Source organism: Notolepis coatsorum, assembly GCF_963971535.1.
Source record: "Notolepis coatsorum genome assembly, chromosome: 4".
Lineage (NCBI taxonomy): Eukaryota > Metazoa > Chordata > Actinopteri > Aulopiformes > Paralepididae > Notolepis > Notolepis coatsorum.
This window is the reverse complement of record NC_140168.1, coordinates 183,532,735-183,552,099: the sequence shown is the minus strand read 5'-3', so window position 1 is coordinate 183,552,099 and position 19,365 is coordinate 183,532,735. Positions and strand designations below refer to the sequence as shown.

The 19,365-nt window shown below is 41.7% G+C and overlaps 1 protein-coding gene across 1 annotated transcript in view; it reads right to left on the bottom strand.

The window, feature by feature from the left end:
* The window catches only part of rbpjb (recombination signal binding protein for immunoglobulin kappa J region b), a 256,534-nt gene that overhangs the window by 162,882 nt on the left and 74,287 nt on the right, over positions 1-19,365 (bottom strand). The window contains exon 2 of the mRNA XM_084311777.1: positions 4,291-4,329. Coding sequence (XP_084167903.1) covers positions 4,291-4,329 — 39 coding nt within the window. The remainder of the gene's footprint in view (positions 1-4,290; positions 4,330-19,365) is intronic.

Genomic DNA, 19,365 nt, shown 5'->3' with positions numbered 1-19,365 from the left:
TCGGTTTAATCTGATCCTTCACAACAAACATGATTTGGACGTATATACTATTATACAACCTGGAAATGGATCGGATATTTCGACATCCCATAATAGAAAAAAATCTGTTCCACGCTCATCTCCCAACGGCGAGAGGAAACTACGGTGAGTTTCAGCGTTATTTGTTAATGTCTTCGATACTAACTGCTCTGATGATCATATCACCCACACTAGATGAATGATATAACGTTGCCCACGGAATTATAAACGACCCCCCGCCCATCCGGTCAACATCAGATCATACGTAGTAACTCCTAGAACCACGTCCAGTTGAAATTTTGTATCTCGCACAGGTTCCTACCGAACTTTATACAACGGCATGCAAATTTCTCGATTCTGATTGGCTGAAACAGTCATTTTACACGTCTTTATTGGCAACAATCCACGCTGCTGGCCCAGGACCCGCCCACAACCGACCCACATCACATCACTCCGCCGGATCACAAGAAGGTGGCCAATAATATTTACAAATGGATATGTTAATGGCGACTAAACGACTAAATATGAAGCGATTCTGTCAAGGGGAATGTGTTAGCCCTTTAAACAATGTTGGATGATGTAATTGATGGGTCTTGAGGCAATCTAGAACAAAAGAAAAATCGCGGTTTGATTGATAGATTAATTGATTGATTAAAATTTCTACTTCCTTCTTGCTACTGACTGCAGCGTTCTCTCTCACTGTCCGACGCTGGCGTACCCACAAACACACACACACACATACACACACACACACACACACACACACACACACACACATACACACACACACGCACACACACACTGTGACACACACACACACACACACACACGCACACACACACACACACACTCCTGTCTGCAACAGCGGGGGAGTCAGACTGAGAGAGAAGCAGCGCTGTTTTAAGTGAGCATGGTCTATTGAATTGATTGATTGGTTGATTGCTAATTTTATTACTGTACCCCTGGTTTCCAACTGGTTAAGTTTAGGCTAAAAGAAATAAATAAAAAAATAGGGCGAAGAAAACGTTTTTTTCCTATGCATTCCCTTAACAATTGTGTGTATTGAGCCGTACTGTATTGTACCCATTCTGCATCTGGTAATAAAATTTTCAATCAATCATTCCAATAATACACAGTTGGATGTGTTAGTTGGTTGGATGCACTTCAAGCTGCTTCCACATGAGGCAACTTCTCTCAATCATTCCAATAATACACAGTTGGATGTGTTAGTTTGGTTGGATGCACTTCAAGCTGCTTCCACATGGAGTTGTGGGAACTACTTTTTCTGGCGGATGGTTTTTTCAATAAATCTTCGATTAATGTGTGTTTATTGTATAGAAATAAGGTTGGATGAATCTGGCAGTTGTATAAAAGCTTTACACCACGTGCAGTCGTGATTTGTGACCAATAAACCATGCCTAGGGGGGTCTAACGACCCTCGGCTGCGCCTCGGGCCTAACAACCACCCCTAGGCATGGTTTATTGGTCACAAACCACTCCTGCGTGTGATGTAATGCTTAAGTATTTGATCATCAATATAATGCATTTAGGGCTATAAATCAAGTTCTGGAGAAAGCTGCAGAAAACGATAAAAACATACGTATACTTTAGACCAGTGGTTCTCAACTGGTCTAGCCTCGGGACCCAACATTTTGTCCCACTATGAATTATGTAAAAAAAAATATTTGCAGTAATACGCAATCTTTCAAAACATGAAATAAACACAAAAAAGTGCAACAAAAGTGCAACTATTGCTAAAAACCCAATGAAATAAAAGAATAATAAATAATATATGCTTCTTAGCAGATTTCTTAGCTTAACATAACATACCTAAATTTGGGGGAACTAATGGGATAACCGAGTTTGCAACAAAAGTGCAACTAGGGCTAAAACCCAATGAAATAAAATAATAATAAATAATATGCTTCTTAGCAGATTTCTTAGCTTATCATAACAGACCTAAGTTTGGGGGAACTAATGGTAAATGGCTGCTTTTTTATATAGCGCTTTTATCCAAAGCGCTTTACAATTTGTTACTCACATTTTACCCATCACTCACCGATGGCGGAGGCAACCATGCAAGGTGCCAACCTGCTCATCGGGATTAATTAGGGGTTAAGTGTCTTGCTCAAGGACACATCGCCACGCTGCCTGGGAGGAGCAGGAATCGAACCGGGAACCTCCGGATTGCCAGACGACTGCTCTACCTCCTGAGCCACTGTCGCCCCTAATGGGATAACTGGGGTTGCAACAAAAGTGTAACTAGGGCTAAAAACTAGAGATGTTCCGATACCATTTTTCCCTTTCCGATCCGATTCCGATACCTAAGCTTTGGGTATCGGCCGATACCGATATTTATCCGATACCAGCGCATACAAAAAAATTAAAAAAAAATTATATAAATTTTTTATTTTATTTTTTAGATACTGTTATACTGTTTTTTAGTAATAACTAGAACGTATGGTATTTATTCAACAACAGGTGATTGTATAGATTTGTATTAGTATCATTAATCAATGAGTATGGGCTGCAGCACTGCAGATATACCCTACTCCAATGATCCACACGGACATTAAACGGTGTTGCACTCGCTACTCAGTGGCTCTGCAGATATACCCTATTCAGTCTGTAAGCTAGTGGCAGATAGAACGATAGAACGTTCATGTTGTGATTTTTGATGCAAAATAAATATTCAACATTCTCTTTTGAAACTCCGCCTCAGACTCTTATCCTTTGGCACTTGCTGTACTTTGCTTGCAGGTCTGCAGCCATTATTGCTGGATTATGTGAATAGCACCAACTTTAGACACGGTAACGTTATCAAGCTAAGCTAACTGACCTAGCTCGCCTTCCCGCATCGACATTAAGATAACGTTAGTAATAGTCAGCTAACGCTAGTCCGTAGCTACTTAACTTAAATACAATTCACCGTGGGTGCATTATTGTTGATAGACGGTCACGGACAGTGTTAGGTCCTGGAGAAAGGACAGGCGATCATCTGATTTGATGTAACGTTAAAAGCGGATGTTGTTCCAACTAGCTATCTTTCCAGCTAATGCCATCATAACACCAGCCAAACACATCCCGATTCCCGTCCGAGCTCCCCGTCACACCGCACTGTCGGGGACAATGGAATTTAAGAAAGTGTATCTGCTGTTAAAATGACACAGCATCACACTTTAAAACATGTTCATTTTATAATCCTCACTCTCCGCAGGACTCGGCAGGAGATAAATTACATCATGGGATCGGAGGCTAGAATTTACGTGTACTCGCCGATACCGATACTAGCATTTTAGGCAGTATCGGCGGCATTTCCGATACTAGTATCGGTATCGGAACAACTCTACTAAAAACCCAATGAAATTAAATAATAATAATAAATAATTATGCGTCTTAGCAGACTTCTTAGCTTAACATAACAGACCTAAGTTTGGGGGAACTAATGGGATAACTGGGATTGTAATAAAAGTGCAACTAGGGCTAAAAACCCAATGAAATAAAATAATAATAATAATAATAATAATAATAATAATAATAATAATAATAATAATAATAATAATAATAAATAATATATCCTTCTTAGCAGACTTCTTAGCTTAACATGCAGGGAACTAATGGGATAACTGGGGATGATGTTTGCTCCTGACAAGAGTCTCAAAGTCTGGGGTGATGGTAGACAAAGCAACTCTGAGGTCATGCTCAATGTCCAATCTGTTCCCCCGCTTTGTCTTCAGCTGGACCAGAGCTGAGAAGCCACTTTCACAAAGATAGGTAGTGAAAAAAAAAAAATTAAAAAATTAATTTTTTTTTTTTTTTTTTACACACACATCCGCGACCCACTCAAAATGGCCCCGCGACCCACTTTTGGGTCGCGACCCACCAGTTGAGAAACACTGCTTTAGACCGTATTTTAGTATGAATATGTGAATGAAAAAGTATAACGTTGCTACACCCTGAACAATAGATATAGGACATTGAATGGGCCATAGTAATGTCAATTGAGCAATACAATTTAAAAAGTTATAGCTCTGCAAAGAAGGGGAACTTCTCCATGTTAAATAGGGCTGGCGAGGGATGGTAAATTATGAATTTAACCCCGGCGATCAAAGTGTTAACATAGAAGCACAATATAATATAATATAATAATTTAAAAAAAAATTGAAAAAATAGAAATAGGCCAAATTCATATTAGGAGCACCACAAAACAAAGAGTGTTGATAAATGTGTGTGTGTGTGTGTGTGTGTGTGTGTGTGCTTGCGTGCACTCACCTTGTTAGGCGCTGTGGCTGAGGGCGCTCCCCAAACTTCCTGCAAGAGACACAGAGAGAGAAACATGAGCGGCCTGGTAATCACCACACACACACACACGTATACACAAAAACACAGAGTAAATCAGATTCGCACATTAGGTGTGAAAATACACACTATTACTGTTGCCTTGACAACATGTCACCTCTAGGTGTGCATACAGAGACAGGTGACACAGTAGTGTGTGTGTGTGTGTGTGTGTGTGTGTGTGTGTGTGTGTGTGTGTGTGTGTGTGTGTGTGTGTGTGTGTGTGTGTGTGTGTGTGTGTGTGTGTGCTTGTTATCACACGGTTGCTGGTAGCTTACAGGGGAAACGACATTGAAGCTCACTTCAACCCACTTCACACCAGTGGCAGAGCCTAAAATAGGTCCAACCAGGAGTCTGAAGAGCAGCATGGCGGCTGTGGTCTGTGACCTCTGTTCTGGGAGGTGTGGCTCTGTGGCTCTACTCTAACCAGAGAAAAGCCTGTCGAGCTAAAATGCCCTCTTTTACCAGACAAAAATATATAGATTTTTTTTGTCAATGCAATATCAAAATAGATTTCAATTAAACACTTTAAACACTTTTTAAACTATATTAAATATAAATTGTTACTATTTATTCAAATTTGCACTACCTCTGCTACCTCATTTTTGCATTTGCACATTTTCGTTTTATATATTGTATCTTTTGTATAGTGTTTGGTCTTTACTTTTACTTTCTTTACTGTATGAAGCACAATCTCAGGAGGGTCATACAGAACCAAGCATTTCACTGTAATGTACATTACAGTACAGTAACTTATATGCGACAAATAAACAACTAGAAACCTGAAAACAGAGACGAATAAATCTAAATACAACACGAGTAAAAAGCCATTAAAAAACATGGCGTTCTTGAAGAGAAAACAGGCCTTCTGCGTCCGACCCCTCTGTTTATATCGACATGAATCTAGGAAATAGAACCAGTATGTTACATTTTATTAAGTCACCCCAGTTTGCGCCACTCGGAAGGAGATGAATAGCTCGGGGGCAGATTCCCCAAGATGGGGGTTGATATTGTAAAGTAGTCATCAGGTAATCGGAAGATTCCCGGTTCGATTCCTGCTCCTCCTGGGCAGCGTGTCGAAGTGTCCTTGAGCAAGACACGTAATCCCTAATTGCTCCTGGTGAGCAGGTTGGCACCTTGCATGGTCGGCGGTCGCCTCTGCCTTGGTGTGTGAATGTGTGAGTGAATGGGTGAATGTGAGGAACAGAATTGTGAAGCGCTTTGGATAAAAGCAGTTATATAAATGCACCATTTATTCATCATTTTATTTACATTCACACACCGACGGCAGAGGCGACCATGCAAGGTGTCAACCTGCTCATTGGGAGCAGTTAGGGGTTAAGTGTCTTGCTCGAGGACACTTCGACAAGCTGCCGGGGCGATTCAAGAGATGTATTAGTCACATACATACATACATACATACATACATACATACATACATGAGACATGTAGTGAAAGGAAGGTGGCCATGCCCGCCTTGATTGTGCAAAAAAATACAAATAGAATAAAATAGACATGATAAAAGGTACTAAGATCAAATACTATAGGGAATCAAACCGGGAACCTTCTGATTACCAGACGACCAGCTCCTGAGCCGCTGTCGCCCCTGTTAAACAGAAAGGCCAAGCGCGCTGAACAAGCATCTCTCTCCTAAGCTCCATCTCATACCGCGCTCTAATAGCCCTGCGTTAGTCATACCGAAAAGATAACTACACGATGCCATCATGCTTTCACCTTCCGAGTGCGGTCTGCCTCTAATACGGGGGCCTGCTGTTCCTCCGAGAGCGCCGAGCGATGACTTCATCGCTGCATGACAGAATAAAACCACCGTCGAGGACTGACTCACAGGCCGAGCGGCTTCTGACATCTAGTCCACCGTCAACACGTTCACCGCAGAAGCCAGAGTCAGCAGAACACATGGCGAGTCTGACGGAAACTGCGGCACTGCGCGGGAAGATTACCACAGAATCTCTTTCTGCTCCTTGTTGTTCTTGGGAGACGGGACGGGGGCTGGAGCTGAGCGGCTCCGCGGTCAAGGTGTCGGTGACGTTATGCTCCGACGCACGCGGCACACGGGGAAGGAATTAATAAACTCCCCTGTGTGCTTATTCCTGATGCCCCAACTCCCCCATGCACTTATTCCTGATGCCCCAACTCCCCTGTGTGCTTTATTATTCCTGATGCCCAGGGCTCTACGCTAACCTTTTCCCCAAGGAGCACATGTGCTCCTAAATGAAAGAATTTAGGAGCACACAAAAATATTTAGGAGCACAGTGAAAATATTTCAAGTAACAGAGTTTTTTTATTTATTTTTTAATAACTGTATATTTGTACTGTGCGTGCGTGTGCAAACGGGAACAGGACACACCATTTGAACTATTAAGTGATTAATGCCTACTATGGCGGCTAGGTGGTGTAGTGGACAAGTCACTCGCCACCAGTGTGGAGACGCTAGGATTCGCGTGTTCGAATCCAGCTCTCCACATTGTTTTTCAGTTTGGCTGGTCGTCCGCAGTAATACACATTGGCCGTATTACGGGGAGGGAAAACTGAAGGGTGGGGATCGAACGTTGTGAACAAGCGACTCCTACAAGTCGGTTGGTGCGCCTGCGCAGTAGAATCAGGAAGTGTCGGGGGCAGCGTGAGCCTCCCACGCGTTACTCCTCGACACTGAGAGATCGAGCTGCGCAGGTGAAAAGATGCGACTGCTGTTACCTCAAGTACCGGAGGGGACTTGTGCTATGTATGACTTAGTCCACATTGCAGCCGGCTTGTGGGAGGCAAGAAACAGCGTTCGTGACAGGGGAGGGTTGAATTGGATGATACGAAATTGGGATGGGAGAAAATATAGAAAATGGGAGAAAAAGTGGATCAAAAAAAAAAAGTGATTAATGCCTACTGTGGCAAAGTTGTAGCCAACAACTAGGGACTAGGCCTAATAAAAAAGGCAGTGACATTGAACTACTGCTACAAAAGTAACAGTCACTTAACTATGTTACAATGCCTATGTTTTGGCTAGTGTTGCTCTTCTAGAAAAATAATCCTTTCAGGGTTGCCTATTGAAATACTGTACACCTCCAGTACAGAAACATTGTTTATGAGTTATGAGGTAGACCATTGATTGACAGTCAATTCTGCCAATTACGTCACACCGCTTGCACCCACCTCTGCTGTTCTTACCACCAATCGGAAGCTCTCATTTGCTTTTTTACTTCCGGAAAGTCCGCCATTGTGCTACGCGAGACTTTTCCGAGACTAACATTAAGTTAATGTAACTTATTCTAGTCTTACCAATAGCAATAGATATTAGAACACCTAGATTTATCGATAGCAATAGTAATATATATGTAACGTTAATGCAACAAAACGAATGCCTTGCTTTGTTAATCATAACGTTGATGCAGTAGCGTATGTCGTTGTGTTGGCTGTAACGGACATGAGAATAACATAACACTGTGTACAGGGAACAAAATAAGTACCCGCCAAGCGCCAATGGCGGGCAGATTTAAGGTTTGGCGAGTAACAATGAGAGGTCTGCCCGCCACTCTTATTTTGAAAATCCTGTGGCGGGTCTCATTTCCAGTCATAATATCTATGGCTCCGGCAGCTAGCAACGTTCGGTTCATATCGATACTCTTATTTTGAAAATCCCGTGGCAACTCTGCGTCATATCCGCCCAGTCCGTGCTTCTGCTCGCATTAAAGCAGAGCAGGGCTACACAGCAGTGCGCCTATTTTGCGACCCGAAATAAGTCTGTGGTGTTTTTTTTCTCTCACAACGGGTCAAATGCATCTAACATGCTTTGCATCGTCGCCATTCCTTTATGCCCACATCGCCCGAAATTAACGTTACGTTAGCGTAAACTAACAAGCTAATCCTGATCAGAGGCAGAGCCATAGAGAACAGCAGAAAGTGGGGACTGAGGAAAGGGAAATGGGGGGGGGGGGGCACTCTCCCTTTCTCTGTGTGTGTGCGCGTTTGGAATGACGATGAAGTCACTAGTCAGGACAGGAGTATATTATAGTAAACTGAGGATTACTGAGGATGGACAGATAATATTGATATTCAAATATATAAAAAAAATAATAATAAATGAATTCATGATCATCATGCAACATAAAACAATTGTAGAAACGGTTTGGGAGAGGAAGGGGTTTTAGGTTGCGTGTTGTGAGTTCCAAAAAAAGTTCCAATGCCCTGATGCCTCAGTGTATGGCAGTGTAAAAAGGTTGGTTGCCCTATAAATATATGCGGTAATTAAATATATAAATGTAAATATTATTATTATTAAATGGGTTACAATTACAAATATGTGGAAGTGGAACCATATGGAAGGAGTAAGCCTGCCGCTAGGGCTGGGCGATTAATTGATATTATCGATAATTCAAATGAATGATTTGGGATGATTTTGAAAAACGAAAATCAATTAAAATAATAATAATTTCAAGAGTCACCTTTTATTTTACAAAAAGTGATGTTTGGTGAAAGTTAGATTTGCACTTTATTAATCCTAATAGGGAAATTCATTCTTGTTTGATGATCAAGAAGCACCTTTTATTTGTTTTAAGTGAAGTTTGGTGAAAAAGCAGGTTATTGCACTATTCATCCCAATAGGGACATTCATCTTTGTTTGATCAAGAGTAACCTTTTATATTATATATATATATATCTATATATTATAAAAATATTTTTAAGTGAAGATTGGTGAAAGTTAGGTTTGCACTTCAATCCCAATAGGGACATTCATCTTGGTTTGATACTTTTTTTGTGTCAAACAAAAAACAAGTTTTTTTTTTTAACTCTCAAGAGAAATAAATCGATTAAAATCGTAAATCGGATTAAAAAAAAATTATCTGGGATATTTTTAGGCCATATCGCCCAGCCCTACCTGCCGCTAAAAAGAAAACCCACTGCGCCTTTCTCAGACGAAAAAGAACGTTTCGAGAGGAGTGGAAGTTTGAAGACAGACTAGACTACAATATGATGCGGGGGTGGTGAGTTGAAACAGTGTGTGTGTGTGTCCCGACCCCACTTCTATGTTTCAATAAATTATTTGCATTTAAAACTATTAACGCAGACTCATTCCTTCAGTCCACTCAAAATTATGCTAATATTCCTTATGTTGTTTATGATATTAATTGAAAATAGCATATGAGAGTATTATATAGTAATAATAATAACACAATAATGCCTGGCTGGTAGTTTTTCAAATCTACCAGCCAAATGGCTGGTAGGTCAAAAAGTTAATTTTGTTCCCTGACTGTGTACACATTAAATTGCGATTCTAGTCGATTCTAACATTTTAAAATCGATGCAGTTGAATTTTCCCCTTAGGATCGATGCATTGCGATGCATTGTTACACCCCTACACCAAAGTCACTGGCCCACTGTGTGCATGTGTGTATGTGTGTGTGCTAACTTGGCTAGCGTTATCACCCGTGTACCGTGTTCTCATTTCCTTTATTTCGCTTGAAACCAGTCACGTCACTCTACTGTGATTGGACCGTTGGCTTGAGTAAAATGTGGGACTTAGTTTTTGAACGATTAGCAGCGGAGAGAAAAAAGCACGACTGAGGTTGTAATCTTCACTCGCACACTGTGCGAGTAATTGATTTTTCCGGTTCGCACACACATATTCTTAGGGGCAAATGCGAGTAGAGCCCCAACTCCCCCATGTGCTTATTCCTGATGCCCCAACTTCCCCAGCTATTCCTAATGCCCCAACTCTCCCGTGTGCTTATTCCTAATGCCCCAACTCTCCCGTGTGCTTATTCCTAATGCCCCAACTCTCCCGTGTGCTTATTCCTAATGACCCAACTCCCCCATGTGCTTATTCCTAATGCCCCAACTCTCCCGTGTGCTTATTCCTAATGCCCCAACTCCCCCATGTGCTTATTCCTAATGACCCAACTCCCCCATGTGCTTATTCCTAATGCCCCAACTCCCCCATGTTCTTATTCCTAATGCCCCAACTCCCCCATGTGCTTATTCCTAATGCCCCAACTCCCCCATGTGCTTATTCCTAATGCCCCAACTCCCCCATGTGCTTATTCCTAATGCCCCACCAACTCCCCCATGTGCTTATTCCTAATGCCCCAACTCCCCCATGTGCTTATTCCTAATGCCCCAACTCCCCCATGTGCTTATTCCTAATGCCCCAACTCCCCCATGTGCTTATTCCTAATGCCCCAACTCCCCCATGTGCTTATTCCTAATGCCCCAACTCCCCCATGTGCTTATTCCTAATGCCCCACCAACTCCCCCATGTGCTTATTCCTAATGCCCCAACTCCCCCATGTGCTTATTCCTAATGCCCCAACTCCCCCATGTGATTATTCCTAATGCCCCAACTCCCCCATGTGCTTATTCCTAATGCCCCAACTCCCCCATGTGCTTATTCCTAATGCCCCACCAACTCCCCCATGTGCTTATTCCTAATGCCCCAACTCCCCCATGTGCTTATTCCTAATGCCCCAACTCCCCCATGTGCTTATTCCTAATGCCCCAACTCCCCCATGTGCTTATTCCTAATGCCCCAATGCACATGTGACTCCTGCGCCCCGGGACAGTGAGGTACTGTAGCTTCACCTGACCAGGGAGTCAGCTAATAAGCAGGGCTGCACACTGGGAGGAAAATACCCAGGAAAATGTCCAGAACGTTTCCGGTAACTTTCCTCAATATGTTCGATTCGGAAATAATCACAGACCACGTACCGAGATGGATGATTTGAGATGTTCGAGAGGGGAAAGCACACACGCCTAGTGTGCGTGTGTGTGTGTGTGTGTGTGTGTGTGTGTGTGTGTGTGTGTGTGTGTGTGTGTGTGTGTGTGTGTGTGTCTGTGTGTGGTGACTTTTCTGAGATGTGGGATGAGGCAATTTTGGGTAGTGGTCACAAGTGGTGACACGACATTACACATTATTACACACACACACACACACACACACACAAACTCAAACACACACAAACATACAGCGACTATACCATTTGTTATACAGAGGATAAAACCACAAGATACTTCAGTGCTGGACGTCAGCCTCACTCTCTGTTTCAGACATGGGGGGGGGGGGGGGGGGGGGGGGTTGGGAGCAAAGAGAAGCAACACACTCAGAAATAGTAGGGTAAGTGGCAGGATGGAAAAAGCTAGGAACGGTGGTGCAGAGAGAAAGATGGAGAGACAGATGTGACGGAGGGGGAGAGAGAGAGATAAAGATAGAAGGAGGGAGAGACAGAGATGGAGTCAGAGAGAGAGACGGTAGAGCGAGAAAGAGAGAGAGGCGGTAGAGAGAGGGAGACAGACAGAGGGAGGGAGAGAGAGCAAGAAAGAGAGACAGAGAGGGAGGATGAGAGAAAGAGTCAAAGAGAGAGAGAGACGGTAGAGCAAGGAAGAGAGGCGTAGAGAGAGGGAGAGAGACAGAGGGATGGAGGGAGAGAGAGCAAGAAAGAGAGAGAGAGAGGCAGGGAGTGGATGTGGAATAATTATAGAGGAGGTGGATCAATAAGGTTCCCACAGTGAAATGCTGATGCCTCACTGGGTAATGGATTCCAGACTGCTCCTCTCTCCTCTTCCTCCTCAGCCCCTCCTCACCCTGCAGACGGGGCGGGGGGGAGGGAGGGAGAGAGGGAGGAAGGGAGGACGGGATACTGTGCTAAGAGGTGAGGTGAAAGACGAAGAGAAGAGGACATGATGGATGGTATGGGTGGACGCCTGGACGGAGAAAGAGAGAGACAAGAGAGAAAGAGAGCGAGAAAGAGAGCGAGAGAGCGAGAAAGAGAGCGAGAGACAGAGAGGGGGAGACAGCGAGACAGAGAAAGAGTGAGACGGAGAGAGCGGCAAGACAGAAAGAGAGAGACAGACGGAGAGGGAGAGGGAGAGGGAGAGAGAGAGAGAGAGAGAGAGAGGAGAGACAACAGCATGATGCCCAAGGCTGCCTTTCTTGTTACCTGATATGACTCATTGCTAGCGTGCAACAGCATGCATGCTGCACACACATACCTTTGCTTTTATAGAGCCTACGTCTTCCGTTTTCAAAAACAAAATGTAATAATCAAACAAAAAAACTAATTCTTGAATATATCCGATGGTATAAAAAATAAAAAGAAAACAATCATGCACAATAGGGCTGGGAGGTATATTCTTCCTTGCAGCAGTATTGAAATTAATAGACCATTTTGAATTAAATAGCAATATGGCAAATTGTATTACCAGTTAAAGACAAAAAAATATGTAATATAAAACCGTAAACAAATAGGCCTATTGGGAAGTTCGATCCTAATGTGATTTGCCTTACCTTGTCCACTTTGCTGCCATCTATTTTATGCATTGATCTGCCAATTTTGTGCTCATTTTATGCCTGTCTTTTTTTTTTTTACTGCTGTGAAGCACTTTGAGCTGCAATTCTTGTATGAAAGGTGCTGTACAAATAAAAGGTATTATTATATCATTGTGATTATTATATGATGGCCACGTCGGCCTGAAGCACCATGAACACAATCTCTTCTCACATGGACATTATTCCACATGCATGGTGTCCACAGAGACATGGTGTCCACCAGTCCACAGAGACTGGAGCAGTCAGTTCAGAAGGATCAGCTTTTAGAAAAGCAGGCTCTACGTTATAAAGGATGAAGGAGGTAAAACACCAACAATGTGGAGACCGAGACTGACGAGAGAGAGGAGGAGAGAGATACAGAATGAGTGAGTGAGTGTGAGACAGAGACAGACAGAGAGAGAGCAGAGAGGAGGAGAGAGATACAGAGTGAGTGAGTGTGAGACAGAGACAGACAGAGAGAGAGCGGAGAGCAGGGAAGAGTGTAGGTATGAAGAGAGAGAGAGGTGCGAGAGGTGAGATGGGCTTCAGTTCTCTGAAAAGCCACTAGCGTTTCCTCACTACTGCAGACTGTAACATTAACTGTAACACTAACTGTACTAACTGTAACACTAACTGTAACATTAACTGTAACACTAACTGTACTAACTGTAACACTAACTGTAACACTAACAGTAACACTAACTGTACTAACTATAACACTAACTGTAACACTAACAGTAACACTAACTGTACTAACTATAACACTAACAGTAACACTAACGGTAACACTAACTGTACTAACTGTAACACTAAATGTAACACTAACGGTAACACTAACTGTACTAACTATAACACTAACAGTAACACTAACGGTAACACTAAATGTACTAACTGTAACACTAAATGTAACACTAACGGTAACACTAACTATACTAACATTAACACTAACTGTAACACTAACTGTAACACTAACAGTAACACTAACTGTACTAACTATAACACTAACAGTAACACTAACGGTAACACTAACTGTACTAACTGTAACACTAACTGTAACATTAACAGTAACACTAACGGTAACACTAACTGTACTAACTGTAACACTAAATGTAACACTAACACTAACTGTAACACTAACTGTAACACTAACGTTAACACTAACTGTAACACTAACTGTAACACTAACTGTAACACTAACTGTGACACTAACTGTACTAACTGTAACACTAACTGTGACACTAACTGTAACACTAACTGTACTAACTGTAACACTAACTGTAACACTAAATGTAACACTAACTGTAACATTAACAGTAACACTAACGGTAACACTAACTGTACTAACTGTAACACTAACGGTAACACTAACTGTAACACTAACGGTAACATTAACAGTAACACTAACGGTAACACTAACTGTAACACTAACGGTAACACTAACAGTAACACTAACGGTAACACTAACTGTAACACTAACTGTAACACTAACGGTACTAACTGTAACACTAACGGTAACACTAACTGTAACACTAACGGTACTAACTGTAACACTAACGGTAACACTAACTGTAACACTAACGGTAACACTAACTGTAACACTAACTGTACTAAGTGTAACACTAACGGTAACACTAACTGTAACACTAACTGTACTAACTGTAACACTAACGGTAACACTAACTGTAACACTAACGGTAACACTAACTATACTAACTGTAACACTAACCGTACTAACTGTAACACTAACGGTAACACTAACTGTACTAACTGTAACACTAACGGTAACACTAACGGTAACACTAACTGTAACACTAATGGTAACACTAACTGTACTAACTGTAACACTAAATGTAACATTAACAGTAACACTAACTGTAACACTAACTGTACTAACTGTAACACTAACTGTAACACTAACAGTAACACTAACTGTAACATTAACACTAACTGTAACACTAACTGTAACATTAACACTAACTGTAACACTAACAGTAACACTAACTGTAACACTAACTGTACTAACTGTAACACTAACTGTAACACTAACTGTAACACTAACTGTACTAACTGTAACACTAACGGTAACACTAACTGTAACACTAACTGTAACACTAACGGTAACACTAACTGTAACACTAACTGTACTAACTGTAACACTAACGGTAACACTACCAACTAGGCTTGGGCGGTATGACGGTATTACGATATACCGGGGTATTTAGAAATACCGACGGTATTGAAAATCAATACCGTCCGTCACCGTCAAAATCACAGATGCGCTTCAGCTTCTATTACAGTGAAACAGAGTTTTGAGTGTAGTGCACACACGGAGTGTAGTGCACACACGCGCCAGCAGAGGGCGAGACCAGTCTAGTGGAGCGAGTGGGTCACAACAGTGTTCACGTTTTACGGTAATGTTGCGACAGTGCTGTGAAAATACCGTAAAGCGTTGTGACGAGAGTTGGTGTGTGTTGTTGTGGAGTGGTGCACTGGTGGAGCAAGCAAATAATCCGTCTCTTATTATATGTGAACTAAAGAGTACAAGGTTTACACAACAGCCCCCACCGCCTTTTTATTGTATTTGTATCGTCCTGTACTATCCGCTGTCAGCTGTTTATCTCTCTCTGTGAGCTACTGAGCTTGATTAGCTAGCGTTAGCTCATGCTAACTAGCGTTAGCTCTGCGGCTAATCTTAGATTACCCTGAACTAAATCAATGACTAGGTTATAAAGCATTCGAGTAGTTTTCACTGCACATAGAAGTAGCCAAACAACGGGAGCATTTCGGGAGGATATGACCAAAACTCATGCAATTTCGAGCCCTTAACGAATCAAATAGTCTGCCAAGGCTAGATGCTAACGCAGTAACGCTAACGGTGCAGGCTTCTGACTACCAATCTGAGAGCTGACGATGATTTGTTTACTTGGTAACACAGGTTGCCACCCCCCCCCCCCCCCCCCCCCGCTGATGAAAATGAAAGTCATACCGTCAAATACCGTGCACCGGGGTATTATGTGATAAAGGTATAACGGTGTGAAAAAAAGGATACCGCCCAAGCCTACTACCAACTGTAACACTAAATGTAACACTAACTGTAACATTAACTGTACTAACTGTAACACTAAATGTAACACTAACTGTACTAACTGTAACACTAACTGTAACACTAACTGTACTAACGGTAACACTAAATGTAACATTAACACTAACTGTAACACTAACTGTACTAACGGTAACACTAAATGTAACACTAACAGTAACACTAACGGTAACACTAACTGTACTAACTGTAACACTAACTGTAACACTAACTGTAACACTAACAGTAACACTAACTGTACTAACTGTAACACTAACTGTACTAACTGTAACACAAACTGTAACACTAACGGTAACACTAACGGTAACACTAACTGTACTAACTGTAACACTAACACTAACTGTACTAACTGTAACACTAAATGTAACATTAACACTAACTGTACTAACTGTACTAACTGTAACACTAACGGTAACACTAACGGTAACACTAACGGTAACACTAAAGCCTCTTTTCCATTGCATGGTACCTACTCGACTCTACCCTACTCTACTCTACTCGCTTTAGGTACCTGGTACTTCGTTCCTTTTCCACAGCAGGTACTAAAATAAAGTACTCAGTTTGTCTCCGTGTGGGGAGGCGTGGCTGCTGGTGTACAGCTGAGAGCTCCAGCATAGCTATGTCTAGAGCCATATGAAATCCGTTTTATTTTTTTCCAAATTCCATTTTATTTTTTTCCAAATTCCGTTTTTTCCGTTTTAATATTTCAGAATTCTGTATTTTGCTTTGTACGCTCATTTTACCATCAGAAATAGTGTCTAATAAGTGGGAATGAATAAATGTCCACAATTTAATAAGATATAACAGTCCATTTAATAGGGCTGTCTTAAATACTTCGAAGCTTCATTCATTTATTTCATTCGAATATGAAAATAAAATCTGATTAAAAAAAATAAAAATAAAAAGGTATATATATTTTTGCAAAATCAACTCTGCCTCTCTTTGTTAACTACAACAAGCAATGCCGTTTGTTATTTAAGATGAGGTCGGACTCGGCACTGACAGATTTGTGTTCATTGTGCTGCTTTTATGAAGCCTCAAATGACTGCTTACAATATTTCATGAAAGCAAAGTGTTTTGTTTGTCTAAGATTTAAAAAGGTTTAAACTTTACAGCACTGACAAAGTTGAACAAAGTGCTGTACAAGTCCCACAACATAAAAAAAAAAAAAATGTAAAAAAAAAAAATGTAATTAAATTTTTTTTTATAGTCGATTCCATTTTTATTGCTCAATTCCGCGATTCCGTCCGCGATTCCGTGATTGCGGATTCCATATGGCTCTAGCTATGTCCGTGAGCTAGGCGCAAGCCAGAGTAAAACACAGTTTTCAATCAATCAATCAATAACAACATTAACACTATGATCGCCGGGAACAAGTTTTCACGTCATTCCGAGCCATGCTCATTCTGCCGAAGACGCCGTAACTCGTCTTTGATGTCAAATCTGTCATCGAAATCATATTTCCTTTCCGGAGCCCTGAGACACACTGCTGATCTCCTCTCAACTCTCTAGCGGTTCAAGAGCGCCATCTGGTGGCAGATCGGCAGATCGCCAACCGGATATTAACCTTTGAACCGGTAGTACTCATCCAAATGTGGTCCGGCCACTCGCTATAGCTCCCGCGACTCCATCTTGAAACACTGGATAATAGATCGCTCGCCCTAACTCAATAAACAACGTTATTTGGACGTATATACTATTATACAACCTGGAAATGGATCGGGCATTTCTACATCCCATAATAGAAAAAAAATCTGTTCCACGCTCATCTGCCAGCGGCGCGAGGAAGCCACGGTAAGATTCAGCGTTATTTTCTAACGTATTCTATACTAACTGATCTGATGAACATATGACCCACTCTGGATGAATCATCTAACGCTGCCCACGGAATTATAAACGATCCCCCGCCCATCCGGTCATCATCAGATGATGCGTAGAAACTTCTAGAACCACGTCCAGTTGAAACGCACAGATTCCTACCAAACTGTATTTGATCATCAATATATGGAATTTAGGACTATAAATCACGTTCTGAAGAAAGCTGCAGAAAACGATAAAAACATACTTATACTTTAGACCATATTTTAGTATGAATATGTGAATGAAAAAGTTTAACGTTGCTACACCCTGAACAATACATATAGGACATTGAATGGGCCATAATAATGGCAATGTAGCAATAGAATTTAAAAAGTTATACTTCTCCATAGACGAATAGAGCTGGCGAGGGATGGTAAATTATGAATTTAACCCATGGCGATTAAAGTGTTAACGAGACTGTCGTTGTGTCTATTCTGCTAACGCTAACGTTACCTCTCATTGTGTCTATTCTACAAGCGTTAACGTTAGCTAGGCTGTCTATGCTAACGTTAGCGTTAGCATTAGGCTAACAACAAAGCTGTAACGTTACCAGTCTTGCGTCTATTTGCTAACGTTAGCATTAGGTAATAACCGGTTTAAAATGGATGGTGATTACCTCACGTTGTGTCTATTCTACTAGCATTAACGTTACTCAGACAAACAATCAATAGCGAGTTATATTGATCACACTATGTACGATAGCCATGCTAAAACGCTAGCACAACATTAGCACCTAACCTAACAACAAGCTTTAACAAGTCAGCGATCTTTTTGCGAGACTAAACTCTCCGCTCGGTGGCAAATTGTGTTGATGTCGGTTTTGTTTAATCAATAAATGAGGCAGAATACACAGTGACTGTATCCTTTGTTTATTGCACTTGTGCCTAGAGCTGCCGCGATTACCGCATTACCGCGGTATCGCTGTTACATCACGGCCACCGCAGAGTAGGCTGAATACCGCGTCACCGCTGTTTTTTATAATAATAATAATAAATTACCCTCCTCTCGTTGGGCTTGCGGCTCTGCAGATATACCCTACTCCTATATCGAGGTTCCAAGCGACCCTATTGGGTACCAGAAAAGTCACGTGAAACATTGCAGACCACTGATTGGTCAGAAGAGAGACGCGTCACACGTTTTTTACGTCCTGAATGTCAGCTCATCACAACACGGCTAATAACGTTAGCTTTAACTCTCCGCCGGAGTGGACTACCATCGCTCTTCAGGAGTACTAAACGAGACAATGATTTTACTGTCTGCAACGAATGTTATAATAAAAGCCCTTCGTTCTATACACTTGTCTGATTGAAAACTTTATTAACAGACCGCAGAATGGGACAACTCAGCACGCTCTGAGCAAAGAAAGGAACTGAGATATGAATTGAGTATTGCTGGCTTTGCTATGGTCCGGTAAATACACTGATGTTATTGAACGTATAACTATATAATGTTAATGCCACAAAACGAATGCCTTTATTATAAAGTAGTAACTTTATAGTAATAATAATAAGAAAGGGTCGGGGGGGTTAGGGGTAACCACCCCTGCCCGCGACACCGAGTGAACTGCGCACGACCAGAGGGGAAACTTCGAATCCGTGTTTCACTTTCAATAACTAATGCGTGCTTGCCGAATCCCAAACAATATTCATGCTGCAAAGTCATCCTCTAAAGATAGACATTTAGACTAGAGGCAGGCTATATGCTATAAAGAGTAGACTACTACTAAAAAAAAAAATGC